Source organism: Passer montanus, unplaced genomic scaffold, assembly GCF_014805655.1.
Source record: "Passer montanus isolate IOZ18808 unplaced genomic scaffold, ASM1480565v1 scaffold16, whole genome shotgun sequence".
NCBI lineage: Eukaryota > Metazoa > Chordata > Aves > Passeriformes > Passeridae > Passer > Passer montanus.
This window is the reverse complement of record NW_024363160.1, coordinates 6333182-6359798: the sequence shown is the minus strand read 5'-3', so window position 1 is coordinate 6359798 and position 26617 is coordinate 6333182. Positions and strand designations below refer to the sequence as shown.

Sequence of the window (26617 nt, the reverse complement as noted above, 5' to 3'; positions counted from 1 at the left end):
TCCTTTTTGTGACTAGTGCAGGGACTTTTGTTCTGCCTGTCTGTAGCAGAAGGGGATTGATTGTTGCTCCCCTTGCAGAGGGAGCCCAAGCACCCACAAGGAGCAGGCCTTGCTCCGGTGCTGTGGAGTGGAGCCCGGTCTCGGCCTGAGGGGGGGAACGAGAGACCACAGCAAAGATAGACTGACTGAAAAGCCCGATGCTTGTAAAAATGTGAACTGAAATACAACACACGGTTCAGAGGTGCTCTCCTGGAGAGCTAAGTTTGGGAGAGCCTGCCACGCTAAAGGCAACAGTTAAATATGCAATGTGTGTTAAGGAGAGAAAATGGTTCTGTAAGTACGTTGCCGCGGTGCTTTGCACACTGACAGAGCCGTGTCCTGTGCCCAGTGCCCTGCCCGTGGCTGAAGGCAGTAGCTGTGTGGGGCCGAGGCGCCAGTCCCGGCGGTGGCCTCGGGGCTGGGGCAGCTGTCGGTGTGGGATGGGCTGGGAATTGCCTTCCCTGAGGAATCGCACTGAGCACGGGCCCTGCCCCTGCGCGGCCGAGCCCTGCGGGCCGTGGCTCTCCCCGCGCCGCCGGCTGAGGGGGCGGCGCTGGGAGCTCCGTCCCGCCGCTGCCGAGCCCTCGCTGCCGAGCCCTCGCTGCCGAGCCCTCGCTGCCGAGCCCTCGCTGCCGAGCCCTCGCTGCCGCCTCGTACAGGGCGGCCTCGCCTCCGCCGCGGGCACAGGGAGCGGCATCGCGGCCCCGCGGGGCTGAGGGCAGCCCGGGCCCCGCGGTGCTCGCTGCTGCCGACCCAGCAGCGCCGGGGAGAACGGGGCGCACGAAGCCTGGTGAACCACTGGTGGGGAGGTCTGTGAGGCAGGGGGGCCGATGGCATGGCAGCTGAAGCCAGGCAGGAGATGCTGATGTGCCGAGTCACAGCTGCAGCGGGGTTAGCTGGCTGTGGGGACACTGGCGAACACCATCACCCTGGTCAGGCTTTATTTTCCGAAGCTTAGGCGCTGGCTGCTCAGCGCACAATGCTCAGTCTTCCCTATCACATCATTTGTTGTGTCCTGCGTATCCAGCCCGGGTAACACAGGATCCAGGGAGATACAGTGGATCTATGTGTGTGTACATTTCTTTAAGCCGTTCTTGCTGAATATTTCAAGGGATGAAGTAGTAATCGTTCAGGAGCAATCCCAATGACACGAGCGGGGGCGGGGAGGAACCCCTATTATAAATTATCTTTTAACTTGTGCCTTTAATTTGTTACTTCAGGCATTAAACACGTTTCAGCCCACAGTGTACAGGTCTCAGGCCACAGAGTTAATGCTGCTGCCGCACTGAAGTTGTGCTGAAATCCAGTTACTCCTCTTGGCTGTTGATCTGTTTGTCCTCCCCAGGTAATTTCTGTGAACTCCTATAGGGAATGTCTCATATGCTGTGAGCTTTCATCCCTCATCAGCTCAGCAATTCCCTGTCCTATCCTTTACCAGGTAGCTAAGTCTTGCTATTGAAGATTCAAGTGTTGTTTCATATTGGTCTACAGAGAGAACTAAGGACATTTTGCAGAAGAAAATATTAAAGGCATTGAAACAGATGCATATATACAAAATACCATATTTTGGCCTTAGTAATTCTCCTAAATTCTGCAAAGTAGCGCTTCATGGTAAAGACACTACTCTTAAAAAAAAATTAGAAATAGATGTGGGTAATACACAATGAAAACCGCACTAAAGAGCAAGGTCAGCCTCCAAACCAAAACCATAGCTGTAAAAGCTTTGCTAGTGGGAATCAGAATTGAACGCCTCTGTACATGCTTGGAAGTAAGTGCAAGATCAGCACCTGAAGTGGGTGCTACAGGAGATTACAGCAGGGTAGGAAAGTCAGATTTTAAGAAAAGGGATGTTGCCCAGTTTCACACTTTTAACAGCTATGACAGACTTCTCAAATAAGGGAGATAAAATTTTAAGTCTTACTTTAGATAGACTGATTATAAAATCTACAGGGGAGGTTAAATTAAACAGAGACTTTAATTTCATGGGTTAGGGAATTAGGAGAGTGAAATAATTCACCAAAGAAATGAAAACACTAGAGCATTCTTCAGAAATTTACTCTAGAAATAGAGTACATGTCAGTCATTGGAAAGAGCTTTGAACTGAATTTTAAAAATCCTTCAAGAATTGCCTAGCTTGAAAAAGAGACTATTTTAATTTTGTGTGGCTTTGTTAGTATGTACCTTTATTATTACTGTTATAGCATGGCCAGTGCTACCAGCATTTCTTCATGGTTTATTCCCACAGTCGGATAAAGTGTGCAAAGATCTTGGAAGATGGATCCTGAAATACAGAAGATGAAGGAAGTAGTCCTTGTCTATCTTGACAGAAGTGGTGGCCTTCAGAAATTTGTGCATGATTGCAAAAAATACAATGGTATTACTCAATACATAGTCTGTTGAATTGATACATAATGTTATGTTAACAAATCCATTATTTTAAAATACCTTTTGTTCTTACAGACTCAAAACAAAGTTATGCTGTTTATCGTTTCATTATTTCAATTAATCCTTCTGACATTGCTGAATTGGATGCAACTCTTGGAAACTATATTCTTCATAATCCCCTACAAGCTGCACAGATTTTTCAGTCAGTAAGTGAATAATAGATGAGTAGGCAAAAGTGCATCATCTAAATTTTAACAAGATTTTCCTTTCTTAAATGAAATTATTTTTCTATTACAGGTATGCTTTGTAGCTATTAAGACATTATCACTAATTGAACAATTGCAGACAGAAGCCCAGGTAAGTCTACATTGGTTTTCTCCATTTAGATCTTGAATCTTCTAAGTATAGTGAAATATTAACAAATATTGTTGTTTTAAGTTTTCATTTTCCCTTTGGTTGCAGTATTATTTATGATTAAAAACAGCTGGAAGTCTCACCCTACCACATTGCAATTGTGAGATTAATTAATATGAAACCTGGTTACTCTTCATGTGTTTCTGAAATTTTTAAAGTTATATATCACATTGTGTGTTTGTCCATGAAAACTAAAGCAGTTTTAAATAAAAATATGGTTTTATGATATTAATGCTATTGTGTCTCTTGTTAGATCAGTATATTGCTGAGACCAACACATTTGCCACCTTTACCGAGTTATGTTCTGAGTCTTTCTGCATATCCCTTTAATTACACATCTCAAAGATTTTATATGTCTGAAGGGATAGTGATTGCAATGGGAACTGTAACAAAATACACACAAGGAGCAAGATTTCTTTGTACTGAGGAAACCTGTCCATTCTCTGAAGGTAGTAAAAAATATAAAAATTAATCAGTAATATTTCAAAAGCTTTTAAATAAATTTGGTAATAAGACATTAAAAACCTAGCCTAGCAAAGGTATTTTCCTATATAGTTCTATTATGCATACATTTTTGTAAGGAACACAGCAGGATTTGTGTTAATTGAAAGGAGTGGACTTGCTCAACATTATTAAATGTTTTGGAAGAACAGCTATGCCAGTAGTCCTTTTCCTAATGCTGAAGGTAGTTTATAGGAGAAAACATAAGTCACCTGTATAACTTGAATATATTTAATATCTTAAATAATACTTAAATATCTTAAATAGCAATAAAATATCACAAAAGTAAATAAGCAAAACTAGCAACATATCTTTTTCCTTGGAAACTGTTTGTCCATAAAAAAATACCACAGAACAATATGCTGAAGTGGCTGGCAAAAACGTCTAGCATAGAACAAGTGCTGCTTTCTGTGGAACTACTACTTTGAGTAGCATTACTGAACCTCTTCAACCATTGCAGAGAGGCCCTAAGTACTTTTAAGGCTGTTTTTTTTGCTTCTTCTGCAAGAGAGACCACACAGATACAAAAGAGATGCAAAATCCCAGTCTGGAGACTGCAGATTAAGTCACACAGACATCTTTACGAGGACACATACCTCTCATAGTGACTATCCATATCTTGTGTCATTCCCATGCCGGGAAGAAGCCGCAGTGGCTCACTCCTCAAGAAAGGCCGGCCAAGCCGTTCATCTTGGGAATGTGCAGTGGGAAACTGCCATCTCGTGGCCAACCACAGGAAATTAGATGGGTTATTTTAGTGCATATGTGAGGGAGGCTCATCTGAAGAAACAAATAATAAATGTAGAATTTCACTGTCCAGTATTTTAATTGCTTCTGTTCTTCATGGGAAATTTAAAACTAAAGCTACGCCCTCCTTTTAAATGGTTGGTAAATTATTACCTTTTTTTTTAGGGTTTAGGTGCATCAGAGTGCATTGTCCTGGAGCTACAGAGTCTGCTACAGTGAGGACTGATTTTGTGTGTAGTTTGTGTTCTTCACCACTGCAGGAAGACATGAAATTTAGAGTACTTGGTGGTAGGATCTATGTAATCTTACTTCTAGATCTGGTAGTTTCCTACTTCTGTTATACAACAAGCAAACAAAATATTTAAGTGGGAAAAGCCCACTCAAAATACACCAGTCTTTTAAAAAGAGATGTTTGCAAGAGAATTAACCTTTTTCTTTGCCTTTGTTTTGAAAGATAAACAAATAGTTGAAATGATTGATGCTAAAATTCTGAATGCTTTGAAAGGATATTCCATTGATAAATCACACTTTAGGATTCAGGCATTTACATTGTTCTTGAGAGGTAAGCTGAACTTTGGAGTTCTGTCAAAAATGTTTTAGAATTGATCTATAATAATCCCTTGCAATTGTAGCTCCATTTTTTTTTCTAAAATGGTGAAAGTCATTATTTATATTGCAGTTCTTTCTGTACTACCCCCATTAATTATAAATTAATTAATTATAAAAGGTAGCTAGGTGACAAAGCAGTGTGCACAGGTGATTGCAGAGTGTACATAGCAAAATTCTTGTGTTACTTTTACACCTCCATTAATTAAAATCCCCTGGCCAGCTCAGCAGTGTATTATTCTAACTGTTGCCTGTTTTTTCCTCCTTTCTACTTCCTTTGGTCATGCTGTTCTGTACTCACTTCATGTATATTTAACATCCTTCCTCAATCTAGCTGTTTTCCACATTCCATCAGGATTTTTGGCTTCTACTACCACTGCCATCCACCACAAACATAAAATTATTTCTAATGTTAATATCTAACTAAAATCACAACTCAGCAATGTACTTCCATTAATTCTTAGGACCCCAAACACAGAGATGAGCAACAAAAAAATCCTCATCCATTTCAAAAGTCTATGGAATTATATGGTTCATTTATTGAAAACTAAATAGAAAGAATGAGTAGTACTAAAGTTATAATAAAAAATTATAGAACAATCTATGGTCAAGATAATTATAGTTGCATGCAGTAAATTTCTGCTGGCTCTAGTGCTCAGTGTGCTTACAGTGTTTCTCAGGCTGAGATTGAGATCTGGTTGGATCTAATTCTCATTTTCAAAAAATAAATGGGATTTAGTTTCTAAAGGTGCACAAAAATATAAAGGTTCACAAACCTGTTTGTGAGTCTTTTTGAAATCTGTGTAGTTTGTATCTCCTTTTTATTGTGTTGGGTTTTTTCTCTGACATTTTACAGGACAGTGACTGATAATGGTGATGCCACAAACTTCAGAGTAGGAAATATACTTGCAAAAAACTATCCATTTTCTTTTCAATGCAGGACTAAATGCATTGTCCCTTTTCTTTATCATGAAATCTGTTTTCCCTAGCCTGGTGTGCCTTCCTTATCTTTTGCACTAAATAATTAAAATTGTATGTTTCATTTTATTCTAGTCCATTATTAATCTGGCCTCCAGCTGTTTTCTGCCAATGTTAAATCATCATATCAAACGTTCAGAATGTGTAGAAGTTTTCTGACCATGTCTTTAAAACTGTTTCTATGCCCTAACATATCTGTAGCTTTGCTCCTCTGCATTTGGTTTTTTATTATTTGCAGATGAACTGGCCAATAAAATGACAATAGGAAACCACTACAGGATTATAGGAATTCCAGCTTGTGTACAAAATGGCCTACAAATGACTGCATGTATAGAAGTCAACAGTGTACAGCTCTATAAACCAAATGGTAAGAAAGTTCCATTAAAAATCGACTTAAACCTTGGAAAACCTCCTAGAAAAAAAATCTTGAGAATTGTTACTGTTTTTTATTATCTAGAGGTCCAGAATACAAAACCACTCAGGGACTTTCCTCTTACAGTCTGAAATGTGTACTTGCTGTTATTTGAGAATATCTGCTTTTGCCCACTTTCCATGCATTGGCAAACTCCCTAATTATGTAGTAGTTCTTCAGCTTCTCTTTCCATCTTCTCCTATCCAATGGAAAGTACTTTGTAATCATATGAAATGAATCTGATATTTCAGTTTCTTTTTCCTTTCTTCTTGTATCAATTTTAACAGATCGTGTCTGCTACCTTTTTAGAAGTAAAATTAAGTGTCAGATGCTTACATTCTGAATTTGTGCTTAATATAAAGATATATTTGTTCTTGGTAAGTTTTTGCATCAACACTCCAGTGGTGATTTGTTCTAACTTACCTGCATAGGTTTCTTTAACGTGTTTGTTCACGTACTTTGTTTCCATTAGATCCTTCTTTTGTCAGTGACAATTTTAAGTATCTGCTCTCACTGACTTCAAGTTCACGCTGGAGGTTTAGTGCTGTCCTGGCCAACATCTTTGCTTCTCAAGTTGTTCCACCAGGCACTTACAATACTCTTAAACTTGCAATATTGCTGAGTCTAGTACAGACATGTGAAAAAGAAAATGCAGATTATCTGGATCTCTTGATTATGACAAGTGACTAGCTAGTAATTGACAGGTAAAGAGATTCTTTTTTTTTTTTTTTCACCTAAATTAGAATTTCAAATCTAGCCTTTTTGAAGATAATAGGATTTGTCTTATATGAAAAGATCTTTGTTTTAAAATAATATACAAGGCTCCAGCTTAGTTAACTACTCAATTTTTATCCCTTGGACTTTTTTGTTTCTTTCACATCACTATAGAACAGAACTTCATTAATTGTAAAACCTCCTAAAACTCTTGTAAGATTATGGTAAGAATTTAACACTAGCACTGTTTTGTAGAGCTCAGATAAAAGCTCATTCTTCTGAAATCAAAACTGAAGGCTGTCCCAGAAGCTGGTAACAAAAAAAAAACGGCTCAACTTTTCAAACCTTGTGTCAATGTAAGCTCTCTCATCACTGATTCCCAGCTATCAGCCTTTTGAATAATTAAGCAGTGTATAAATAGATACTCACGTTTTTATCTCTTTTTCATAAAAGCCATTCATGTAAGGTATCAGAATTCACATGCATCTTTACACATAATCATAAATCTGCTTCTTGTTGTCTTTAAATGTTTTTCACTATGCATTTTATGTATTTACCTATTCATGCAACAATAAACTGTTAACACAATTTTACATACACTGCAGAAAAATACAATGTGCTCAGATTTACATTAATTTAAGCAAGATTACTTTCTCCTTTCATAACTTAAGATCTCTGAAAGGGGCATGCATTTTATTTTCATTTGGAAGCGACTCAACCAATTCATTAATATTTTTGTTGTGAAAAAAATCCCAAAACTTTGATCTTTTTAAAATTTAGTTGTAGAAATTAGTTCAAATTTTTAAAAAACATGAACTGCAAATTTCTTTTCTCCCAGTTTAAGATTTCTTAAGACAAACAGAAATTTTTAAAAAAACGTGAACTGCAAATTTCTTTTCTCCCAGTTTAAGATTAAGATTTCTTAAGACAAACAGTTCAGTGTTTTAAGAATCAAAACATCTGGTTAATATTAAAACAGTTGCACGCTGTAAATCATTGATATTGTAATTTGTACTGTCTTGCATGTGCACAGTGTTCACTATCAGCAGCCTGTCAAAGTAGGCACTTCCTACATATTTCCATTGGTGCAATACTTATTGACTAATTCTTACTAATTTTACTCAGTAATTTTCTCCCAGGTCATATTAGTGGGGCAAACCATGCTCTGACATCTTAAAATCATTAAGAGCCTTTGACTGTGGAACCAGACAGACAATTTGCAACCTCTCTGTACCAAAGAACGTAGTACAGGGGATGAAAAAGATTTTTTATAGCCTCCTTCTCCAAAAGAATTGGAGGGGAGTGTGTAACTCAGGAAGGCAGAGCTTGCAAGTTCCAGCCTTTTATTTTTCCCAGATGGCCAGAATTACTAATCCTCTAAACTTTTAAATCACTGGAAAAGTTTCTGTACAATAGAAAGAGGAGTTAACAACGTGGGGTTAAATTACAAGACATCTTTGACTTCCTGCGATTTACTTCTGCAATCCATGATTTGCCACATGTTTAATCCATAAGAAATAGTGTCTTGATAACAGATATTAGAAAGCAGGCTTGAACCTTTTGTATTTAAACAATTAGTTTTGATGCTGGTTTCATGTTAAGGATTTTTTGTTGATTTTTTTTTAAGTGAGTCTTAATACTTACTAAATTTTTTTAGAAGTTAATAATTTAACAATTTATGACTGACAGAATTATTTAATCCTCCAGGCTTCTGAATTACAGCTTATGTCTTCTGCCCCGTGGCATACGACACCCACCTTGCGGTGACATTTTTCCTTCTGTGTCCAAAGATAAACATGGAACTGGAAGTGCCAGTATTCAAGCCTGCAGCGCTGTGCTGGCCAAGGGTGGCATCTGTTACATAGGAGACTTAAGTTCATATAAAAAGGATAAACTTGAACTTCTACAGTCTGGTAATCTCCCATCTCCTAACAAATGAGGGGACAGAAGTAAACAAATATGCAAATTCAAGGCTGTTTGTTCCCCAGCTTATGGCCCTCAAATGCTGCAAAAATCTTTATGCTGTTTTTAATGGGTCTGTGTAAGACACAAGGACAAAAAAGCCAAGGTCCTGTAAATTTAAATCTGCTACACTACAGACATTCATTAATCATAACAATTCAGCAAAATCATAATCATGACTGATTTCAGATGTGCGTGGGGCTAGATTTTATAACTAAGCTAAATCCATCACGTAACTGATGAATTTTGTCTTATCCTAGTGCTAGAGAGCAGAACAACAACAGTATTTATTCCTGGGAAGAAGTATAGAGAAGAGGCTGACCAACAAGTTACTGTTTCAGTTCAGACCAACTTTTGGTCCTTTGTAGATGTGGACTCTTCCTCAAAGAAAAATATACAAAAGGAGAACTTTCTAATTGGACAGATGGTAAAGCACATGCCTTGCTATGAGAGGAACTGTGCTATAGCTGTCACTGGTGTTTATTTCCACTGATAAAATAATGAAAACAATAAAACTTGTTAGCTTTTTCCAGAAAGTCACAATTTAAGTAACTTTAAATCAAGTATCTTCTAAAATGAGATAGCTTTCCCAAAAATGTAGGTGTCATTCAAACAACATTTTACCAAGTAGTACAGGCAATTCATTAGATAATCTTGCAGTATAAGTGAATATGGGATATTTCAGATATAAAACACTGTGATGCTTCTTTAAGTCAAAAGCCCAAAATAAAGTAATGTTTTCTTTCGATGGATCTTTTCTTTAGGATGTGAGTTTGATTCCAGTTAACCTTGTAGATGGTTTTGGGCTCTTGATCTACAATGAGTTTCCTTCCTGTCGCCTGTCTTCTCCTGTTGTGCATCATACCTTGAAAAAAGCCATTAATCCTGAAGCCATGCTGTACAAAGCCTCACAGCAGTTCAGAACACAGGATTATGAGGAGGTAACAAATTATATGAGATGCATTATATTTGTGAATATCTTACTGGGTTTGGCATCAGAAACCAGTTCTCTCTGCTGTCTGCTTACTTTTAATAATTACTTTGCACCCTTTCCCCCACCATATTTCCACTAGCACCATTTGGATCATTGACAAAAGCAGCTTCAGATCTTGAAAAGGGTCAGTATAATAAATAGTTTGAGAGTGCTTCTGGAAAACATACTAAGTTAACAGTTATACAAGAACAGATCTCCAATATCTGTTTTTGACCAAAAAGTTTACAACCAGTAGAAGATGTTAACATTGAATTCTAATCAAATTGTCAATAGTTGTAGCATAACTAACACATGATTCCCCCTTGGGAGTGTTCAAGGCTAGGGCTGGACATGGCTCTGAGCCACCTGGTCTAGTGGAAGGTGCCCCATTGGAGTAAAGTTGGAACGGGATAGTCTTCCAACCCAAACCATTCTAAAATTTTGTTTACTATCCAAGATGTGTCCTTATTATTATCCTTTTTTTTTTTTTTATTCAGTATAGCCAAATGGTGACAACTGTCTGTACTAGTAAAGCTATTGGTAGAATATATTGTCCAGCCTATATTACTATGGCACTGGTATATGAAAAGGTGTGAAAAAAGGTCAATTCCTTATTTTCCTGTTCAATATTTAAAATGTATGCCCTCTCTCTAGTTTATTTTGTATGCTAGGAATCTTCATGTTGAACTGAGTTCAGAAGCAGAAAGTCTCATTCAGGGCTATTATCTTGCAAGTCGCAGGGTGAGAAGAGATTCCATTCATGGATCAACATTATCAGCCTCTGCACTAAAAATCCTGTATGTCCTACTTTCCATTTTCAAAGAGAAATTCTGCTAATCTGCTCAGGAGCTTGTTCAATAAAAAGCTACATTATGACTCATGTTTTCCAAGGTTCAAGCATAAATAATCTTACTTACTATTTATGACTGCAATTTATTTTATATTTTGACACTGCTAAAAGAAACCAAGTTCAAACAACTTTGCCAGGCAAAAAAAAAAAATCAACCCAGCTATTTATAAAACATGTATCATTATTAAAGCTATCTAGAAAAAAAATGGGATTTAAATATGTTCAGCTTTATTATGGGAGCAAAAGAAGTATTAATGGATAACATGCAAAGTTCCACTTTTTAGCACAAAAAGTTCATGCATAATATGTATTTTGTCAGTGGTAACTACACAGCTGAAGAATGAGAAAAACCACCCCACTTTTAATTTACATGAGTGCTTGATACAGAGCAATACACATTGCATTCATGCCTGCAGTTATTTTTTATTTCTGACATGCTTGTATTGATCCCTTAGGATTTCACTGGCTAAGGCTCATGCCAAGCTCAGTTTAAGGCAGAGAGTACTTGAGGAAGATGCAGTGATTGCCATCTTGTTACTCGAGTCATCGCTGACCCTAAAACATGGTAAATAATGCACAACAGTTCCTTAGCTTGGGTGCACCACTGTCACATTTGTCAGTCTGAAAAAATTCTACATTGATTCTGATAGCAGGTAATTTCAAATCAAAATCCAGAACTTGCACTGCTAAAGATGGGTACTGGGGAAGTCAGTCAGTTTGTCTCAGTGCTGTATGTAACTGAGGCCACAGGCCAGCACCAAGGCTGTCCTAACTGGTTTAGTTAAGGCATTGCTCCTCTAACACTGGCTCACGTTAAACTAAGGGCATATTTCCCTCCCTGGAAAAACCAAAAAAAGGGTTGGAGGTTTTTTTGGTTTATTAAGCATCAGTCATATTTGTTCACAGATTTGGAAACGAGGCAAGAATTATGATCTAGGATTGCATTACTACACAATTTGCATCACAGCTCTTTTTTCCCCTCAAAGTACTGGCAAATATCAAGTCTTACAGCCCAATTTCTTCTTTGCCTAGGCACATCTGCACTATGTGTAGCACCAAATCCTGTATTTCCATTTGACCTCAGTGATGAAAACGCCCTGCAAGAGAGAGATATTTACCTCATGCAGTGTCACCATCAACTGCTGAAGTTTATTGCTGCCTATAGCCCAGGAATTCACATTAACACTAATGAAGAGTAAAAACTCCACTCTAAGTAAAGCCTGAGGCTTTGGCTTTTTGAAGGCTACAGAAAAAAAATCAAAAAAATTACTAAAAAAAAAAAAACAAAAAAATTAGAAATCCAAAATTACTAAAAACAGAAGACAGTTCAGTGATGTTTTACCAAGGTACAAAGCATAGCTGACAGGACTTGAATTACAAGTTTTGTGAGTTGTTTGAAGGCAGGAGGGAAGTCTTCACCCTGGAAAGCCATGGCTTCAGAATACAGTCCCAACCAGAACTTCTCTTCCTGGCTACCACTCTCCATTCACAGCTAAGCAAGGAGTGATTTAGCATTCAGGATTTTTAATGAGACTGCAAGTAAAAAATCAAATCACCAGTTCAGAATCTATGTTTCATTTCAGCAACCTAATGCTACACGGTTTTTTTTGTTGCTTCCTTTCAAATGTATCACCCAAATGGTTAAGGAGTTTTAACATTAAAAATCTTTTCATAGTTTAAGTCAGTCTTTACTTATTCATGGTGTATAGATTTTGAAATTTATAAAAGTATTGCCATATTGCTTCATGCTCTGTGTCTTTTTTTACACTACAGCAACATGAGACTAGACAAGGATGCCAGGTGCTCCTGCAGCCAAAGCCCAAACAAAACAAAAAAGCCTACAAAACAAACAAACCACAAAAGAAACCCACCAAACCCCCCAACCTGCAAAACCCAGTGTTTCCACATTACTTTATATAGACTGCAAGGGATAGTAAAGTGCTACAGTTAGGTAAAAGAATATTAGACAACATGGCAGGTAACTCAATGGGTTCAGCTGTACCTCACTGTAAAAACAAATGAAGAATGTGTGGTAGGGCATGAGGTGTTTGGAGCACCCTATGCTTCCCCAGCTATGGCCTTTCCCATGTTTCATCTTCCTATAGGCTATAGCACTAGCCATAATCCTCAGCAAGCCTTGCACCCAAGAGACACACCTTAAATAAAAAAGCTGCAGTAAAATTGTCCAGACTTCCTGTCAAATCTGGACAAGCTGAATAATTAAGGCTTGTGTTACTCCTACCCAAGATGTCATGCAGCAGGATCAGAGTTCTATTGCTCCCATAGCCTCAACAAAAAAATAAGCTACTGAAAACAGAAATACAAGATTTTATTCATACCCACTACTAACACTGTAAACAGTCATTTAGACAACACAGATTTTCCCACATTTTAATCTTTGTCTTATTCACTTTTGATCCATTTATTTGATACACTCAAAAATTCACAGTAAGTTCTAAGACTGCCCAGAAGGTCACTTCTCTTTATTCATTTTCAGTGAACAGCTACTCCCCTGCTGTACTATGGAACCAAGCAGTATTTCTGACGAGCAGGAAGGGCAATGCAAGCATTTCCAAGTGCATTAGAACTCCACATTCCACGCTGCTGCTTTCAAGCTAAGAGCAATAACAATAATGAGTTAGTTTCCTGTACCCCTAATTAATCTTACACAAAGGCATTACCCTCACTGGCATTTCAGATCTCAAGATACACATCAAAAAACATTCAGATGGGTAAACGGCAAAAGTCTCATCATTATGCCAGAAAAATTACTCGTTAAGGGTAGACTGAAAGAATTCCTTCATAAATCACTACTTTTGAGAAGTAATATTAATGGATTTTGAGAAGTAATATTAATGGATTTTCTGCAGAAAGAGCACAACATTTTATCCTTGCTTCTCCCCAGTTTCTCCCATGAGCTCTTGAAAATTGGAAGACTTGTAGCAGTAAGTACCACAAGGAAAGGATGGTAGCCAACATGGCCAGTACAGGTTTTCCCTGGATGGCAGTACAGCCTGCAGGAGCCTGAGCACTGTGACAGTAAAAAAGCAACTCACCTCCTTAAACAGCCACACTTCTACAAGTGGTGGACTCTCCTCTGGCCCTATGTGCTCACACAAGGCTGGAAGACAGTGGAGGTGATCATCTGATGTCACAGAACCTTGGAAAAAAATATATAAAATCAGAAATTACAGGAGCAAATCAATCTGGAAAAACCTATTGATTAGCTGGCACATCAGATATAGAACACTGCTCATCACAACATTCAGTTGGGTAAACGGCAAAGGGTCATCATCACTATGCCAGCAGTTTCCTGCCTATAGAAAGCTGCTTTTTCCAGGTACTAAATACAAGGGAATTGGTTAAGTTTGTCTCAAGAGTTGTACTTCCAGAAGTGAAGCAGAGCCTTCATTTTAACTGCTAAGCACAGAACAGATTGAGTACAACCAAGAGAAAACAGCTCTGTTTGGGCACAAAAACGCAGGTCCCGCTCTTACAATCCCCAAATGCCAAGTATCTTTCTATAGGTAAAAATCACTACCACAGTCACCTTTGCCTTTGGAATAGATTCCAAGACTGACACAGTTGAAGTGCCAGCATGGATTGTATCTGAACATACTATTTTTCACTTAATTCTCGCGTTTCAGCTAACATCCATGAATTCTTTAAATCAGAAGTCATGTTTCTCCAGTAAAAAACTAGGTTCTCTGATACAAGCCTCTCCCTTTTGACTCCTTTGGGATTCTTGAATTGCACTGGCTTTGTTCTGGAGAGCAAGTCTTAGGAGATTTTATAGTTGGCATAGTACCTTTTGTTAAGATTTCAATCTCTTAACCCTACATATAATCAATTTTCTCTTTTTTCCATCTGTAACGGACATTGCAAGCCATTAAACAGCTTCAGAACTCTTGACCTGCACTTCACGATGCTTCCCTCAACATCTTTAAGTACAATAAGAAATACTTACTTCTTAGCTCCAGAATTCACGTGGCATCTTTCTGCTTGTGAGGCATGGCAGAGTACAGACTGAGGATTTCCAAAGCCAGCAACAAACTCATCTTGAGCTTCACTTTCTGCCTAAAACAATGAAAAAAAAAGATGTTTGATTCAGAGAGCTCCTGCTGAGCCAGCAGCAGAAAGCATTAACACTTCTTTGGGAACAGTAAGCCATACAAGAAACATGAACTCCATGTTCTCATGCAATTACATGGGACAGAGCATCAGCTGAGATCAAAGTTAAGTAGAGGCATGACCATTTTCCTAAAACAAGCTCCAGTGAGAGGAATGACTAATTGCAGGACAAGTACAGTGCTCCTAATGACCAGCCAGGCTGGGGAGAGGAGCACCCTGGCAAGGTACAGCCTTTAACCCAGGTTCACATGCAACCCTCTGGGGACCTCACTGATGTTTCACCACCAGCTGAACTGAGGTCAGCACTCAGTGCAGTCTGGAATGCAGGAGAGCATTATCACAGAGGCTGCTGAGACTCCTGGGGCTCTGTCCCTGCCAGACCCCACCAGTTTGGATCCGTGCCTATAACGTGAACAAAGGCATAGTCTAGGTCACCTCACAGCCCTCGCCCAACTCCCTAAAGGAAAAAAAAGGTAATTTATCTTTTGAATTATGACAGGCATTTGCTGATGAAAACGATCTGTCAGCGAAACCAAGTGTCCCTAAATGTCCAATCTGTCATTCCTTTCAAGACTTGATGAGCCAAGAGACAGCTCCAAGTATCCAGCCCGTGGCACACAGTAATTAAGTCCATCTCGGTCTCCCATGCACCGCTCTCCTGGGCAGCCCATGTGGCTGGAGTGACTGTGCCACGCCAGGGCCCAGGGGAAACACAGGCACAGCTACAGCAGCGTGACAATCACAAAAGTCACAAAGTGACAACTTTGACTGCTTGGAAAAGCACCTGAAACCATCCCCGCAATTCCTGAGATTACAGCCATTGCTTTGACCCGCCATGTCGGGATTGCTCACAGTAACCACCCAGGAGCATTTCCAATCCCTCTGAGAAGGGCAGAAATCACTCGACTGTTCAGACGAGCACATGTCTGCACTGCCGAGGCAGGACCTGCTCCAAGGAGCACGGCGGAGGTCGGGCGGCGGACGGATCACACGGATCGCCGCGGCGGGATCGCGGAACCACAGAACGTTAAAGGCCTGGAAGGGACCTCAGCGACCATCCAGCCCCAATCCCCTTCCTGCCACGGGCAGGACACCGCCCACTAGACCAGACTGCTCAAGGCCTCATCCAGCCCGGCTTTACACGCCACCATGGCCTCGGGCACTCACAACCTTCCTGCTCCAGAGGCCGCACCACCCTCACAGCAAGGAATTTCCTGCAAAACCCAACCTAAATTTACCCTCCTTCAATTTGTACTCATCAGGCTCGGCGGCCGCTGCTGCCGCTCCCACGCCCGAGGCCGGGGCACGGCTCCCAAGCCACGGATCAGCACGGGCACGCCCGGCACTCCCCGTTCCCCGGGGCGCCCCTCGCCAGCCCGGGATCCGCCGCCAAAGGGAGCCCCCAGCCACGGGCACATCCACCCCCGCACCCACCGAGGCACGCACCCCGGCTGGAGGCGGGCAGGCGCGGCCGCTCCGGTTCCGTCCCCGCAGGAAAGGCCGATTCCCCCCGGGATCCCGCTAAATACGCGGCGGGGCGGGCGCGGCGCCTTCCGGCTGCGCGCGCAGCGGGACACGGCGGGAGCGGCGAGGGCGGGATTGGGATGGGCGGGGAAGGCGATCCGTGTCCGCAGGCGCTGCGGGAGCTCCTGTGCCGGGCGGGCAGCGCCTCTGCCGTGGCCCCGGGAGTTCGCCTGTGCCAGCCCTCCGAGGGAACAGCTGTGATGACGGTGACCGAAGTTTGCCGAGATCCTTTAGGTTCCTCCATGAAGAATGCCAGCTTTTGATAGAAGTGTATCTACGTTTTGTTAAAAATAGGTTAAAAACTTGTTGTGAAGTAGTTAATAATTGTTCAGCATGTACTGTTAGTTTGGTGTTATACTGTAAAAGGGATTAAATGGGTAGTTGTGTAGTTGTAAGAAATACGGTACTCGGCGTACCGTAATACACACAAGCGAAGCGCACCACTCCCCAAGCAAAACGAGGCACCGGGACAGAACTGTAATGGGAAATCAAGCGCCAAAAACCTTCATGCAAGTGAAGGATCCAAAAAGAAACCAATCCAAAGGAAAATAAAAAACCAAACAAAAAAAAAACCCCAACAAACAAACAAACAAAAAAACCCCACTACACAGGATAAAAAGGGCCATCTGACCCAGGGAAGCTGTGCCGCTCCACCTGGAACATCGGGGACATCGCTGCTGAGGAAGACCCAGCGCCGGCGCCGCAGCACCCTCGACGGGATCGCTCCTGCTCGGCCCGCGGGCCCCCTTGCTTTAGGCCTTTCTTTTTATTATAATAAATGCTGAAATCACTTTAGTACCGGGAGCCTGGTCTCGTTTATAACATTTTACAACTGTGTTCCTAGGCACGTGTGTATTCCTAGTGTTAAATGCCAAACTCTTGTGTTTCAGTACACGAGGATATGAACTGTTCCTAGGAAATGTAGCGCTGGGACCAAACATCAGGTCTGAAGCAAGTGGGTTCAGAGGATCTCTTGTTATCCTGCTGTGTAAATTTCTAGAAGATAAAAGCTCTTGCTCTGGTCAAAGGTAGCGTGTTGCCTAAGCTGGTGTCTTCTGGAAGGAAAGGCATAATTCTGATGCAGAATAATCTCTCTCAAGGAAAAGAAAAATCCCACTCATAAATACAGGGAACTCTTCTTATCTGAAAAACTGCTGTTGTAATTTTGCATGTTCTTATAGGCCTGTAATAATTCCATAAAATGCTGAAAAAGGGATACAGCTACAGTAAGTAGCTACAGTGCTTGCTGCTCTGATTCTCTGCCTGCAGAGCACTGTAAATATTTAGTTGTAAATACTGCAGGGCTTGTGGAGGGCTCCAGATTTTACCATACTTTTTTTTAACAGAAGTTGTTCTTGGTAGTAGTTTGGTTTTTCTTTTTTCCTAAATGTAATTTTAAAATTTGAAGTCTTCAGAAAGAAGACAACATCTATAAATTCAGAATATTATCATGTACAATGAGAAACTGATACAGGTCTTGCAGCTTGCTTGAGTCTGAGATGTAGTCTCTGTGCCATGCATTCATAGCTTTCCATGTTTTTAACCCTTGTTGCTACAGCATTTTTCATTCTTACAAAATAAACTAGATTGGAAAAAAACTATTGGTCACCTTTGACTGATGACCACCTTGTCAATTTGGTTATGGTACTAAGTGGTATATCCTGACTTTTCTTGAACAGCTCCAGGAATGGTGACTCTGCCACCTCCCTGGGCAGCCCATTCCAGTGCTTCACAGCCCTTTCTTTGAAGAAATTCTTCCTGGTATCCAAATGGCCCTCTCCTTCTTGGGGGTCAGAATCTTTCAATGCCATTTAAAGGAATAAGCCTTTTAAAAACACTGAGGATTTTTTTTTCTTCCTGTTCTTGAATACTGTCCCTTCCAGGTATAATATCTTGTTAAGAGCTCAGAATACTGCAGGGGCTGTTGAAAGCTCCAGATCTTACTGTACTGTTTTTATAAAAGCTGCTCTGGCTAATATTTTTCTTTTTCTAAATACAATTTTTAAATTTAAACCATTAAGCTTTCAGAAAGAAGACAGCATTTATAAATGTAGATTATTATAGTGTACTATAAAGGTAGAATATTATAGTGTACAATGAGAAACTGCTAACATATTTTGCAACTCAAAGTATATAATATTCACTGAATAATATTTAATAGAACATTTACCTCAGCAATAACAAACCATATGAGAAGTACAGTGTTTTACAGAACAGATATAACAGATGACATTTGTGCATTTAGTTTCAGCATCTTTGCCTAAATAGAGATGTTTAAGTGAACAAGCCAACACTTTGGGTTCCCCTGCTCCAACACGTGAACCCCTTTAATGAAATGGGCCATGGTGTGGTGAGCAGACACGTGGCTGTGCCAGGGAGCAAACACAGGCTGAGCCCGTGACATGCAGCTCGGTCCTGCGGGTGGGTACAAGCAGTGCCCAAATTGAGCAGCACTCTGTGCAGGGGGGACAGCTCTCTGAGCACATTTTTACTCCATGAACATGCATCCATATTCCCAGCAATAGCTACAAAAGTGTAGGACTATCCGATGGCTGGAGCCCTGGCCTGACAGCTTTAATCAGGGCATTTCTGCCATCGGCTTTAAGCAGTGGAGAAAGTCTGTGTGGGATTACAGTTGCTATTTTTAGCCTTGCCCTTCTCTTTTCACCTAAGCCTGTTTTGCCCTGTACTTGGCCTTTAGCACATAACTCCTCCTCTCTTTTCTTACAGGGCTTGTCCCAGAGAGGACAGGGATACTTCACTCTGCTGGCTGCAGTCACCACCTCCCACTCCCCCTCATTCAGATCGCAGCAGTGATAGAAACCATTGATGTGTCACGTTAACTTAATGAGGTATTAATTACATTTAAGAATCAATTTCTTTTCCTCACAAACAGCATTTCAGGAATTACAGTTTGTCTGTAGATACTGATTTTTTAACTTAAATATATATTTATATAAGGTGTAATAAATAACCATTTTTTTCAAAGCAAGAAGGGAGGTCAGATCTGTGAAGATGTTGATGTTTCCCCACGGTTTGTGCTGTCTCCTTGTGCTGAGTGAGTCAGAAACTGTCCCGTGGCTCCAATGTACAGCCTGGAACGCATGGGCCACTTCTGCAAGAGAGGAGACAAGCACAGCACTGAGATCTTTGCACTGCAGTTCTCAGCAGAGATTTGATGGAATCACAGTACAAGAAAACAGGAAACTGTTGCTATCACCAAACAGTTCCTCTTTTGTCATTCGATGGAAAAATGTTTGGAGCTCAGCCTGGATATTTGCTTTGGTAATTAATTGTGAGGCACAGCTCCCAACCCTGCCATGCCCCAGCAGACAGGGCCAGGCCTTGCTAGCCAGTCAGCCTAGCTCAGTTTGTGTCACAGATGTTCTGTTAGTAGAATAAAACAAATAATTCCTTCTCAAGGCACCAGGGATGCTACAGGGATCCACCTGCACCTGCAGGGATTGCAGCCCCACGTGCACACCTGTCCCTGCTGGCTGGGCCCCACAACACCACAGGGGCTGCTGCTGAAGGCTGTGAGTCTGAGGGAATTTAATGTAATTGCACCTTGGCAGTCCTCAGCACTGTCAGCATCTTGCTCTTGTCAGCTCCAGCTGTTTCAGATGACACAGTTCATCTTTACACTCACTGATTTTTGGAATCATCAGTTACTCTTGGTGTTAAGTATTTATTCTGACAGCTTGAGTTTGTAACCCCAGCAGGTTTCTCTCTGCAAGCAGCCCTGTGGTGTGGTGGCCACAGCGGGGCACCCAGAACTTGGGAGGGAGCACCCAGCTCTGTTTCTCTGCCAAGATCACTATTAGAGAGGTGGATGCTTGAAGAGACAACTTGTCACATACATTGGATGCAAAAACACCTGAAATGCAACCAGCATGTTGTTCCAAAAGAACAGGGTTTTTTTAAGACTCTTTTGGGAACAGACTGGCACCTTTCCTGTGGGTAAGGGGAACTTAATAATACTGCAGACAAATCTCAGCTCTTCTGTTTAAAGAACTAAAGCAGCAGCATATTCTCCCTTAGAAAGATTGTACAAGCTCATTCAGCAATTTCATTTCAAGTGTGATGTTAAGAGTTTTTCACCAATAAACAATCCAAGTTCAAAGTCATTCACCATATTTTTCGTTCAGTGTACAAACAACAGTACTTGAATATTTAACTTCCCTCACTATTTACATTTACTTAATCTATCAGTTTAGTTAAAAACTTTAAAGGTTGTCTCATATCCTGCATTTTGGGGTTTTTGACTCATTCATCAAATATAGTGATAAAAAAATAATTGCTTAAGTGAATCCAGTATTACTCTCTTCCAGTAGCCTGAGAAATGAGCATCTGGATCATTTAACTGCTGTAATAACTATTCAAAAGTATTTTTCTGCCTGCAGTAGTTGGCAGCTGGATAAAAAGTACCGTAAGAGACCTGTGTCCTTTCACTCTGACTGAGGGAACTAACAGAAGCTATTTTGAACTTATTTTGAAATACATCACAGTATTTTTTTACTTAAATTACAGTCATCTTCTAATTGATATAGAGGTTTTGCTTTCTTTACGAGTCTGCTAATCATTTAAATGGCCTCAGAAGCCTACGTTCAGATCATACTGTAAAATATAGCAACCAACATTGTGAACAAGGAACTCTCTGTGAATTAGGCACTTTTTAGAAATTAGAGATTACTTCACAAATTCATCTTAATTAAATCATTCTGAATTCAGACTCTTAAAAAAGAAAAGAAAACACCCCAGTGCTCTAACTCCCTCCCTGTGAGCAGAGCCAAAGAAAACACCCCGTGGTGTCTGAGCCCCATCAGTCAGTGAGCACTGCATTTGGAAACAGCTTCCAGCCCGGTCCTCTCCCAGAGCAGCTCCCCTTTCTCATCCCTTCTGCATTGCCGTGACTTTTTTTGGCAATGGGAAGAGCATATACCAACCAGAGAAATGCTTCAGAAGAGCACCTTCATGGCAGTAATTAACACACAGCTGGTAATTAACACTGCTGTCGGCGCTGGGGCAGCAGCACCAAAGCAGGCTCAGCGCTGTGGGACAGCGTCACCTCACCAGTACACCCCTCACAGCAGGATCCAGTTATGGCTGTGTTCGAGGCTCCCAGGACAAGGGAAGAGATGAGAATCTTGATTCTATGTTCCAGAAGGTTGATTTATTACATTATTATATAACATATTCAAATGCTATACTAAAACTATACTAAAAAGAATAGAGATAAAGGATCCCTCAGAAGGTTGGAAAGGAATACAAAGGAATGAATAACAAAATCTCATGACCACTCACAGCCTGAACACAGCTGGATCTTTGATTGGTTATGAAGTAGAAACAACTCACATGGACCAATCAAAGATGCACCTGTTGGTAAACAATGTCCAGACCACATTCCACAGCTACCAGATAGTTATAGTTTACATTTCTTTTCTGAGGCTTCTCAGCTAGAATAGGAGAAAAATCCTAGCAAAGGATTTTGGAAAAATATCATAGTGACAATCCAGTGTGTCCACGAGGATCACCAAGTTTTCCACACAGGGACCAAGAAGATGTCCAGTGGTGCTGACCTTCACTTCCAAAAACCAGGTTTGGATCTACACGAGATTTGATATTTTGGTGGAAAGTTCCTGAAGGTGGAGGAGCAAAGCTCCAAGGTATTTCCATCAGACCCCTAACCCCTAGGCCCAGTGTACACAGCCAGAAGGTGGTGGCTGCCCCTCAGCTCCCCTACCTTGACCGGGTGGAGGTACCCATCCCCGCGGAGTGTGCCCAGGCCCTCTCCCGGCGGCTCCTCCTCATCCTGCAGGCTGCGGGTGAGGTGCGCGATGTAGGTGGTGGCCAGGAGGAGCACGTCCAGCTTGGAGAGCTTGGTGTCGGGCGGCACGGAGGGCAGCGTCCTCTGCAGCTCCAGGAAGGCGTGGCGCAGGGTCTGCACGCGGCTGCGCTCGCGGGCGGCGTTGGCGGCGGCGGGGCGGGGCCGCCGAGCTGCTGCCGCCCGAGCGCGGCGGCGCGGCCTCGGCCCCGGCCCCCGGGCTGCCCAGCTCCTCGCTGCTCTCTGCCAGGCGCCCGCAGTCCATCGGGGGAGCGTCCTGCAAGCAACAAGAGCATCTCTGAGGTGAGCAGCACGTTCCGAGAACAAGGATGGTCAGAAGCGCAGGCACTAGCTGTGCTAGGAAAAGCTGGAATGCAGCTCTGTGAGCCGCTTTTCCACTCGCTGCTTACGAATTCAGCACCACACAGGGGTACAGAACAGAAGTTAAAATCTTCACAACGATCAGTATTTGATTTTTTTGGCGGTGTTACACAGAGCAAATTTTTTGAGTCACTCATAGCCCAGAGATGACTTCTGAAAAAACCCAACAGGCACCACACAGAGGCACTGCCACAGTGGTTTCCATTTACAATTAACTAAAATTTAGGCTAAAGGCAATTTTGAAAACTCTATAATGTGGGATGTGGAACTGGTAGTATATTGTCTATTTTCGCTGCAATCATTTTATGAGCAGTCTTATAGGTGATCAGTGCTCCATGGACTATGGAAAGAAAAATATCATCTTCAAATGCATCAGTAAGTGAAGCCACAGAGCACGGACTCAGTTTTTGAAGGACAAAACTTGGCCCATAATTTTAAAGGATCAGGAACTGACTTCTCCTGTCATCCCACCCCTAACCTTACTAAAGAAATTGCATGCTTAGCCTTTCTCATCTTTCTCATCTACATTTTCAAACTTCAAAAGAATTTTGTAAGGTATTTTGGCCATTGGGGGGCAAGGTTGTCCCACCCCTAACCTTACTAAAGAAATTGCATGCTTAGCCTTTCTAATCTACATTTTCAAACTTCAAAACAATTTTGTAAGATATTTTGGCCATTGGGGGGCAAAATAACCTTTTGAAAACATTAAAAAAATGATTTAAAGAAAAGCTGAAAACAGTGACCTCAAGATCTTTTCTCAGCTTTTTGTAAAGCTGGTCAGTCAGCTCTGCCCGTAATACAGCTCACAGTCCTTTAATTCATTCAGTTCCACTGAAAAATGCCATTCAATCAATATTCCCCAAAGTCCAGCACTCCTTAGCTGGAATAATACCTGATCCTGTTGTCCTCAGCCAAGCAGCCCTTGTGGGTGTCCCAGAGCCTGGTTTTCACGTCTTAGGAGTGTGTGTTCTTCCTGTGACAGCCTGGCTAGACAAGGGCAGGAACAAGTTATTAAACCTTTTAATTTCATCCAAATACTGTTCAATGAAAAGTTTAAATAACATTGATGCACATAAGTGACTGAATATATACATTTACAAGAATTAGCTCTTGATTTTGCAGAGCATTTCAAGCACACACTGAGGTCAAAGATTTCTGTCAAAGATAAGGAAAGGATTCTAAATAACTTTTTTGCAATGCTATAATTTGATGGTATTTAGAATATATTTTTATTGTTATTATTTTGGGTAATTAATTGTGGTTAATTTGCTGTTAATGTGGCTCACAGAGTATTATCATGTAATGGTCACTTTAGTAGCAGTACAATTTAGACTGAAATTATTTGTGAAATATTCTATGCACATTATAACTCTAAACCAAAGGAAAAAAAATCTCACTATTCTTTTTATTGTGGTGTTTATGATCAGTATAAAATAAATCTTACATTAAGACTCCATGAGCTTATCTTGAATGAGGGCTGAAAAATGGTCCTTACATTGATTGTTGCCTCTAACTTAAAAAAAAAGTCATTATATGCTTTTTTGTTGGTGTTTGTTCTTTGTGTTAAGGCATAGTCAGATCTGGATGCATTTTAGTTTTTAAAAAAATCATAATTGTGGAGATGGACATCAAGATAATTACAATGATCTTCACTGGCCAAAGAATCTAACAATTTATGTTTAACAGCAGGATTTCTCACTGTCATCCCATCAAAATCCCCCTGGTAGGAGAAAGTCTTCCCCAATTACTGGAGAAATCTGGATTAATGAAGGATAGGGACAGACTGGGTTAGTGAAAATAGATGCTCCTCTACTGAAATACAGGACTAGGGCTGGTTTACACACATTTTGATTTTGCTGTGCTGGTGTATAACCACATGTAGAACTGAAATGACTTCGAGTGACATACAGTATGTAGTAATGCACGTACCTAAAAACCTCATCTCCTGGGGTGCCCTTGGAAACAGGAGTTTCTGGTTTAGGAGCTTCACATCTATATGAAATCAAATCCTGGGCCTGTGGAAAAAAAAGTACAAAATTTCAGCTGCAGAAATTAGAGATTTCACTCTGAATTAAATTTCCCCACTGTCAGACTTCCCATCAAACAAAAACAGCAAATGGCCTGGGAAAATCTGGTACACAAAACAAAGTACATATGTGTATATGTACAAAACAGTGTACATATGTGGAGCCAAATCATAGTGGTTCCTGGATCTACAGCCAGGATCACTTCTGTTTCACACTAGGACTGGGCAGCATCCCTCTTCTCCCCGGAGTAATCAGGACATCCATTCCAGGTGTTCAAACTCAGGCATTGCTAAAACATCATGGTCCAAAAAATGCTGCTAAAAGTTAAAGTACATAAAAAGCCTCTGGGCAACAGTCATTTCCCTTTAAAAATTTTACAAGCAAAAGATTTGGTTTTTTAAATAATCACAGTAAGCAAGCACCCACTTGCCACCTGGTATGCTGAGAGAGCTGAGGACAGGGCTGTGAAAGTAAGTTATTTATGTTGTTTCTAAAGCACTTCTAGTGCAGAATACTGCAATAATGCATTTGTGTTTTTACATGACACTACAAAGACATGATTTCTGTAAAAGACATATTTTACAGAAAAAAAACCCCAGCACAACATTTATTTTAGTCTTATATTCTGTGTGAATGAAATGGCGATGAAGGCAACCTGCCCACACAGACAGGGAAAAGATGGAAAACGCCAGAGCAGAGCGCACAAACCAAAAACAAACAGGTGGAAGCCTTAGACAAACTTTTCCCTTGCTCCTTAGGGGGCAAAATACAGCGAATCTGAATTATTTTGCATAGATAAAAAAAAAAAAAGAAAAAAAAAAAAAAAGAAAAAAAAAAAAAAAGAAAAAAAAAAAAAAAGAAAAAAAAAAGAAGAAAAAAAAAGGCCTTGCCCTCCGTGTAACTCCGGTAACAAGTAACGAAATCCCTTCCTCCGGAGCAGAGGAACGGGAACTTGCCTGTGGGTGTGCGGGGGCAGCTCCGGCGCTCACGGCCCCGCCGCCCGCTGCGTCCCGGTCCCGGTCCCGCGTCCCCGGTCCCGCGTCCCGGCTGCCCGGGAGCTGGCGGGACCCCGCGGTGCCCGGCCGGGGATGAACTTACCGCTCCCGCCCGCTGCGGAGGTTCCGGCGCCCCGGCCCCGTCGCGCCCCGGTGTTTATAGGGCGTCGCGGCCGGTGGGCGCGGCGGGGCCGGGTCGCACCTGGCCCCGGGCTCCCCGCTCCAGCCCGGGCTGCAGCGACCGCCCCTTCCCGGGCGGGTGGGTCATCAATCACGGAGCTGTCGGGCGGCATCGCCTCCCGCTCCCCTCGCCCCCCGCCCTCCCCCGCGCCGCCGCTCGCCCCGCTCGCGCTGTTTTTCTTAGGATAAAGTAACGGTTTTGCTGGAGGAGAGAAATTTAATCGCTGGGCTGGGAGCTCAGGCGATGCCCTGCTAAAAGCAAGCCCTTTCTCCTCGCTCCGCCGCCGCATCTCCGGCTCGCGGATGTTCCCGGGCGGAGCGGGCTCCCCCGGGCCAGGCTCCGTCCCGCAGCCGCGGGGGGAGCGGGTCGTGGCTGCCCCGGCACCGCTCCGGGGACCGGCCACACGGGATGGGAACACGAACGGGATGAGGCCAGCCCGGACAGAGAGGGGATTTAACCGGGAGCGGGGAGCCATTAAAAATCAGTAACGCTAATGAGAAGGGACAGTCAAAATAAATACCGGGGTATGGAATTAGCCCAGAATAACATTTTGAACGAAGCCCGATTGTGCGATAAGAGAGACACAATAAATCAAGCCTCGGGAGCAGTGGAAAAACAAAGTCTGAGCGATTCGTTACCGGGTTTGCAGCCAAGAAAATTAAGGACTTAAAGTTTAGCGGTAATTGGAAGTCCCGGGAAGGGCCGAGCCCGGTGAGGAGCCGGCGGGGCGGGAGCGGCGCAGAGGGAGCCGGACACCTGCCCTCAGCCCCGGCCCGGCAGCGCCCGCCGAGCCGCCAGCGCATCCCAGCCAAACTCTCCGAACGGGAATTCCCCCAGCGCCGCTCCGGGGGAACGGGCCGGGGCTGCCCGCGGGCCGGACCCGGCCCCGCCCGGCCCCTCCGCCCCGCCACCATTGCTGCCCTCTGGGTGACATCCACAGCCCTGAGGAGCCGCCTCAGGGCCGGGGAGGGCT

At 42.2% G+C, this 26617-nt stretch overlaps 2 protein-coding genes, 1 long non-coding RNA gene and 1 other non-coding gene across 4 annotated transcripts; 1 reads left to right on the top strand and 3 right to left on the bottom strand.

Moving 5' to 3' along the window:
* Positions 1-1222: 1222 nt before the first annotated feature.
* On the bottom strand, positions 1223-6634 carry LOC120499318. Its single transcript, XR_005626845.1, has 4 exons — positions 6506-6634; positions 4240-4340; positions 3936-4119; positions 1223-2320 (listed from the first exon to the last, which is right to left on the bottom strand). It is a non-coding gene; the product is annotated as an uncharacterized LOC120499318 (long non-coding RNA).
* Positions 2308-12112, top strand: MCMDC2 (minichromosome maintenance domain containing 2). Its single transcript, XM_039703002.1, is given in 14 exon segments — positions 2308-2413; positions 2500-2630; positions 2722-2781; positions 3092-3287; positions 4252-4374; positions 4541-4648; positions 5909-6037; positions 6555-6786; positions 8504-8709; positions 9019-9185; positions 9523-9699; positions 10386-10528; positions 11037-11146; positions 11614-12112. Coding segments are annotated over 14 exon segments (2049 nt in total). The 5' UTR covers positions 2308-2313; the 3' UTR covers positions 11781-12112.
* Positions 12113-13266: 1154 nt separating this feature from the next.
* Positions 13267-13345, bottom strand: LOC120499377. The gene has a single exon (XR_005626866.1). It is a non-coding gene; the product is annotated as a small nucleolar RNA SNORD87 (small nucleolar RNA).
* Positions 13346-18370: 5025 nt separating this feature from the next.
* On the bottom strand, positions 18371-25705 carry TCF24 (transcription factor 24). The gene is given in 6 exon segments (XM_039703078.1): positions 18371-19351; positions 21980-22220; positions 22222-22337; positions 23334-23424; positions 24371-24456; positions 25567-25705. Coding segments are annotated over 3 exon segments (459 nt in total). The 5' UTR covers positions 22326-22337; positions 23334-23424; positions 24371-24456; positions 25567-25705; the 3' UTR covers positions 18371-19237.
* Between the last annotated feature and the right edge of the window lie 912 nt (positions 25706-26617).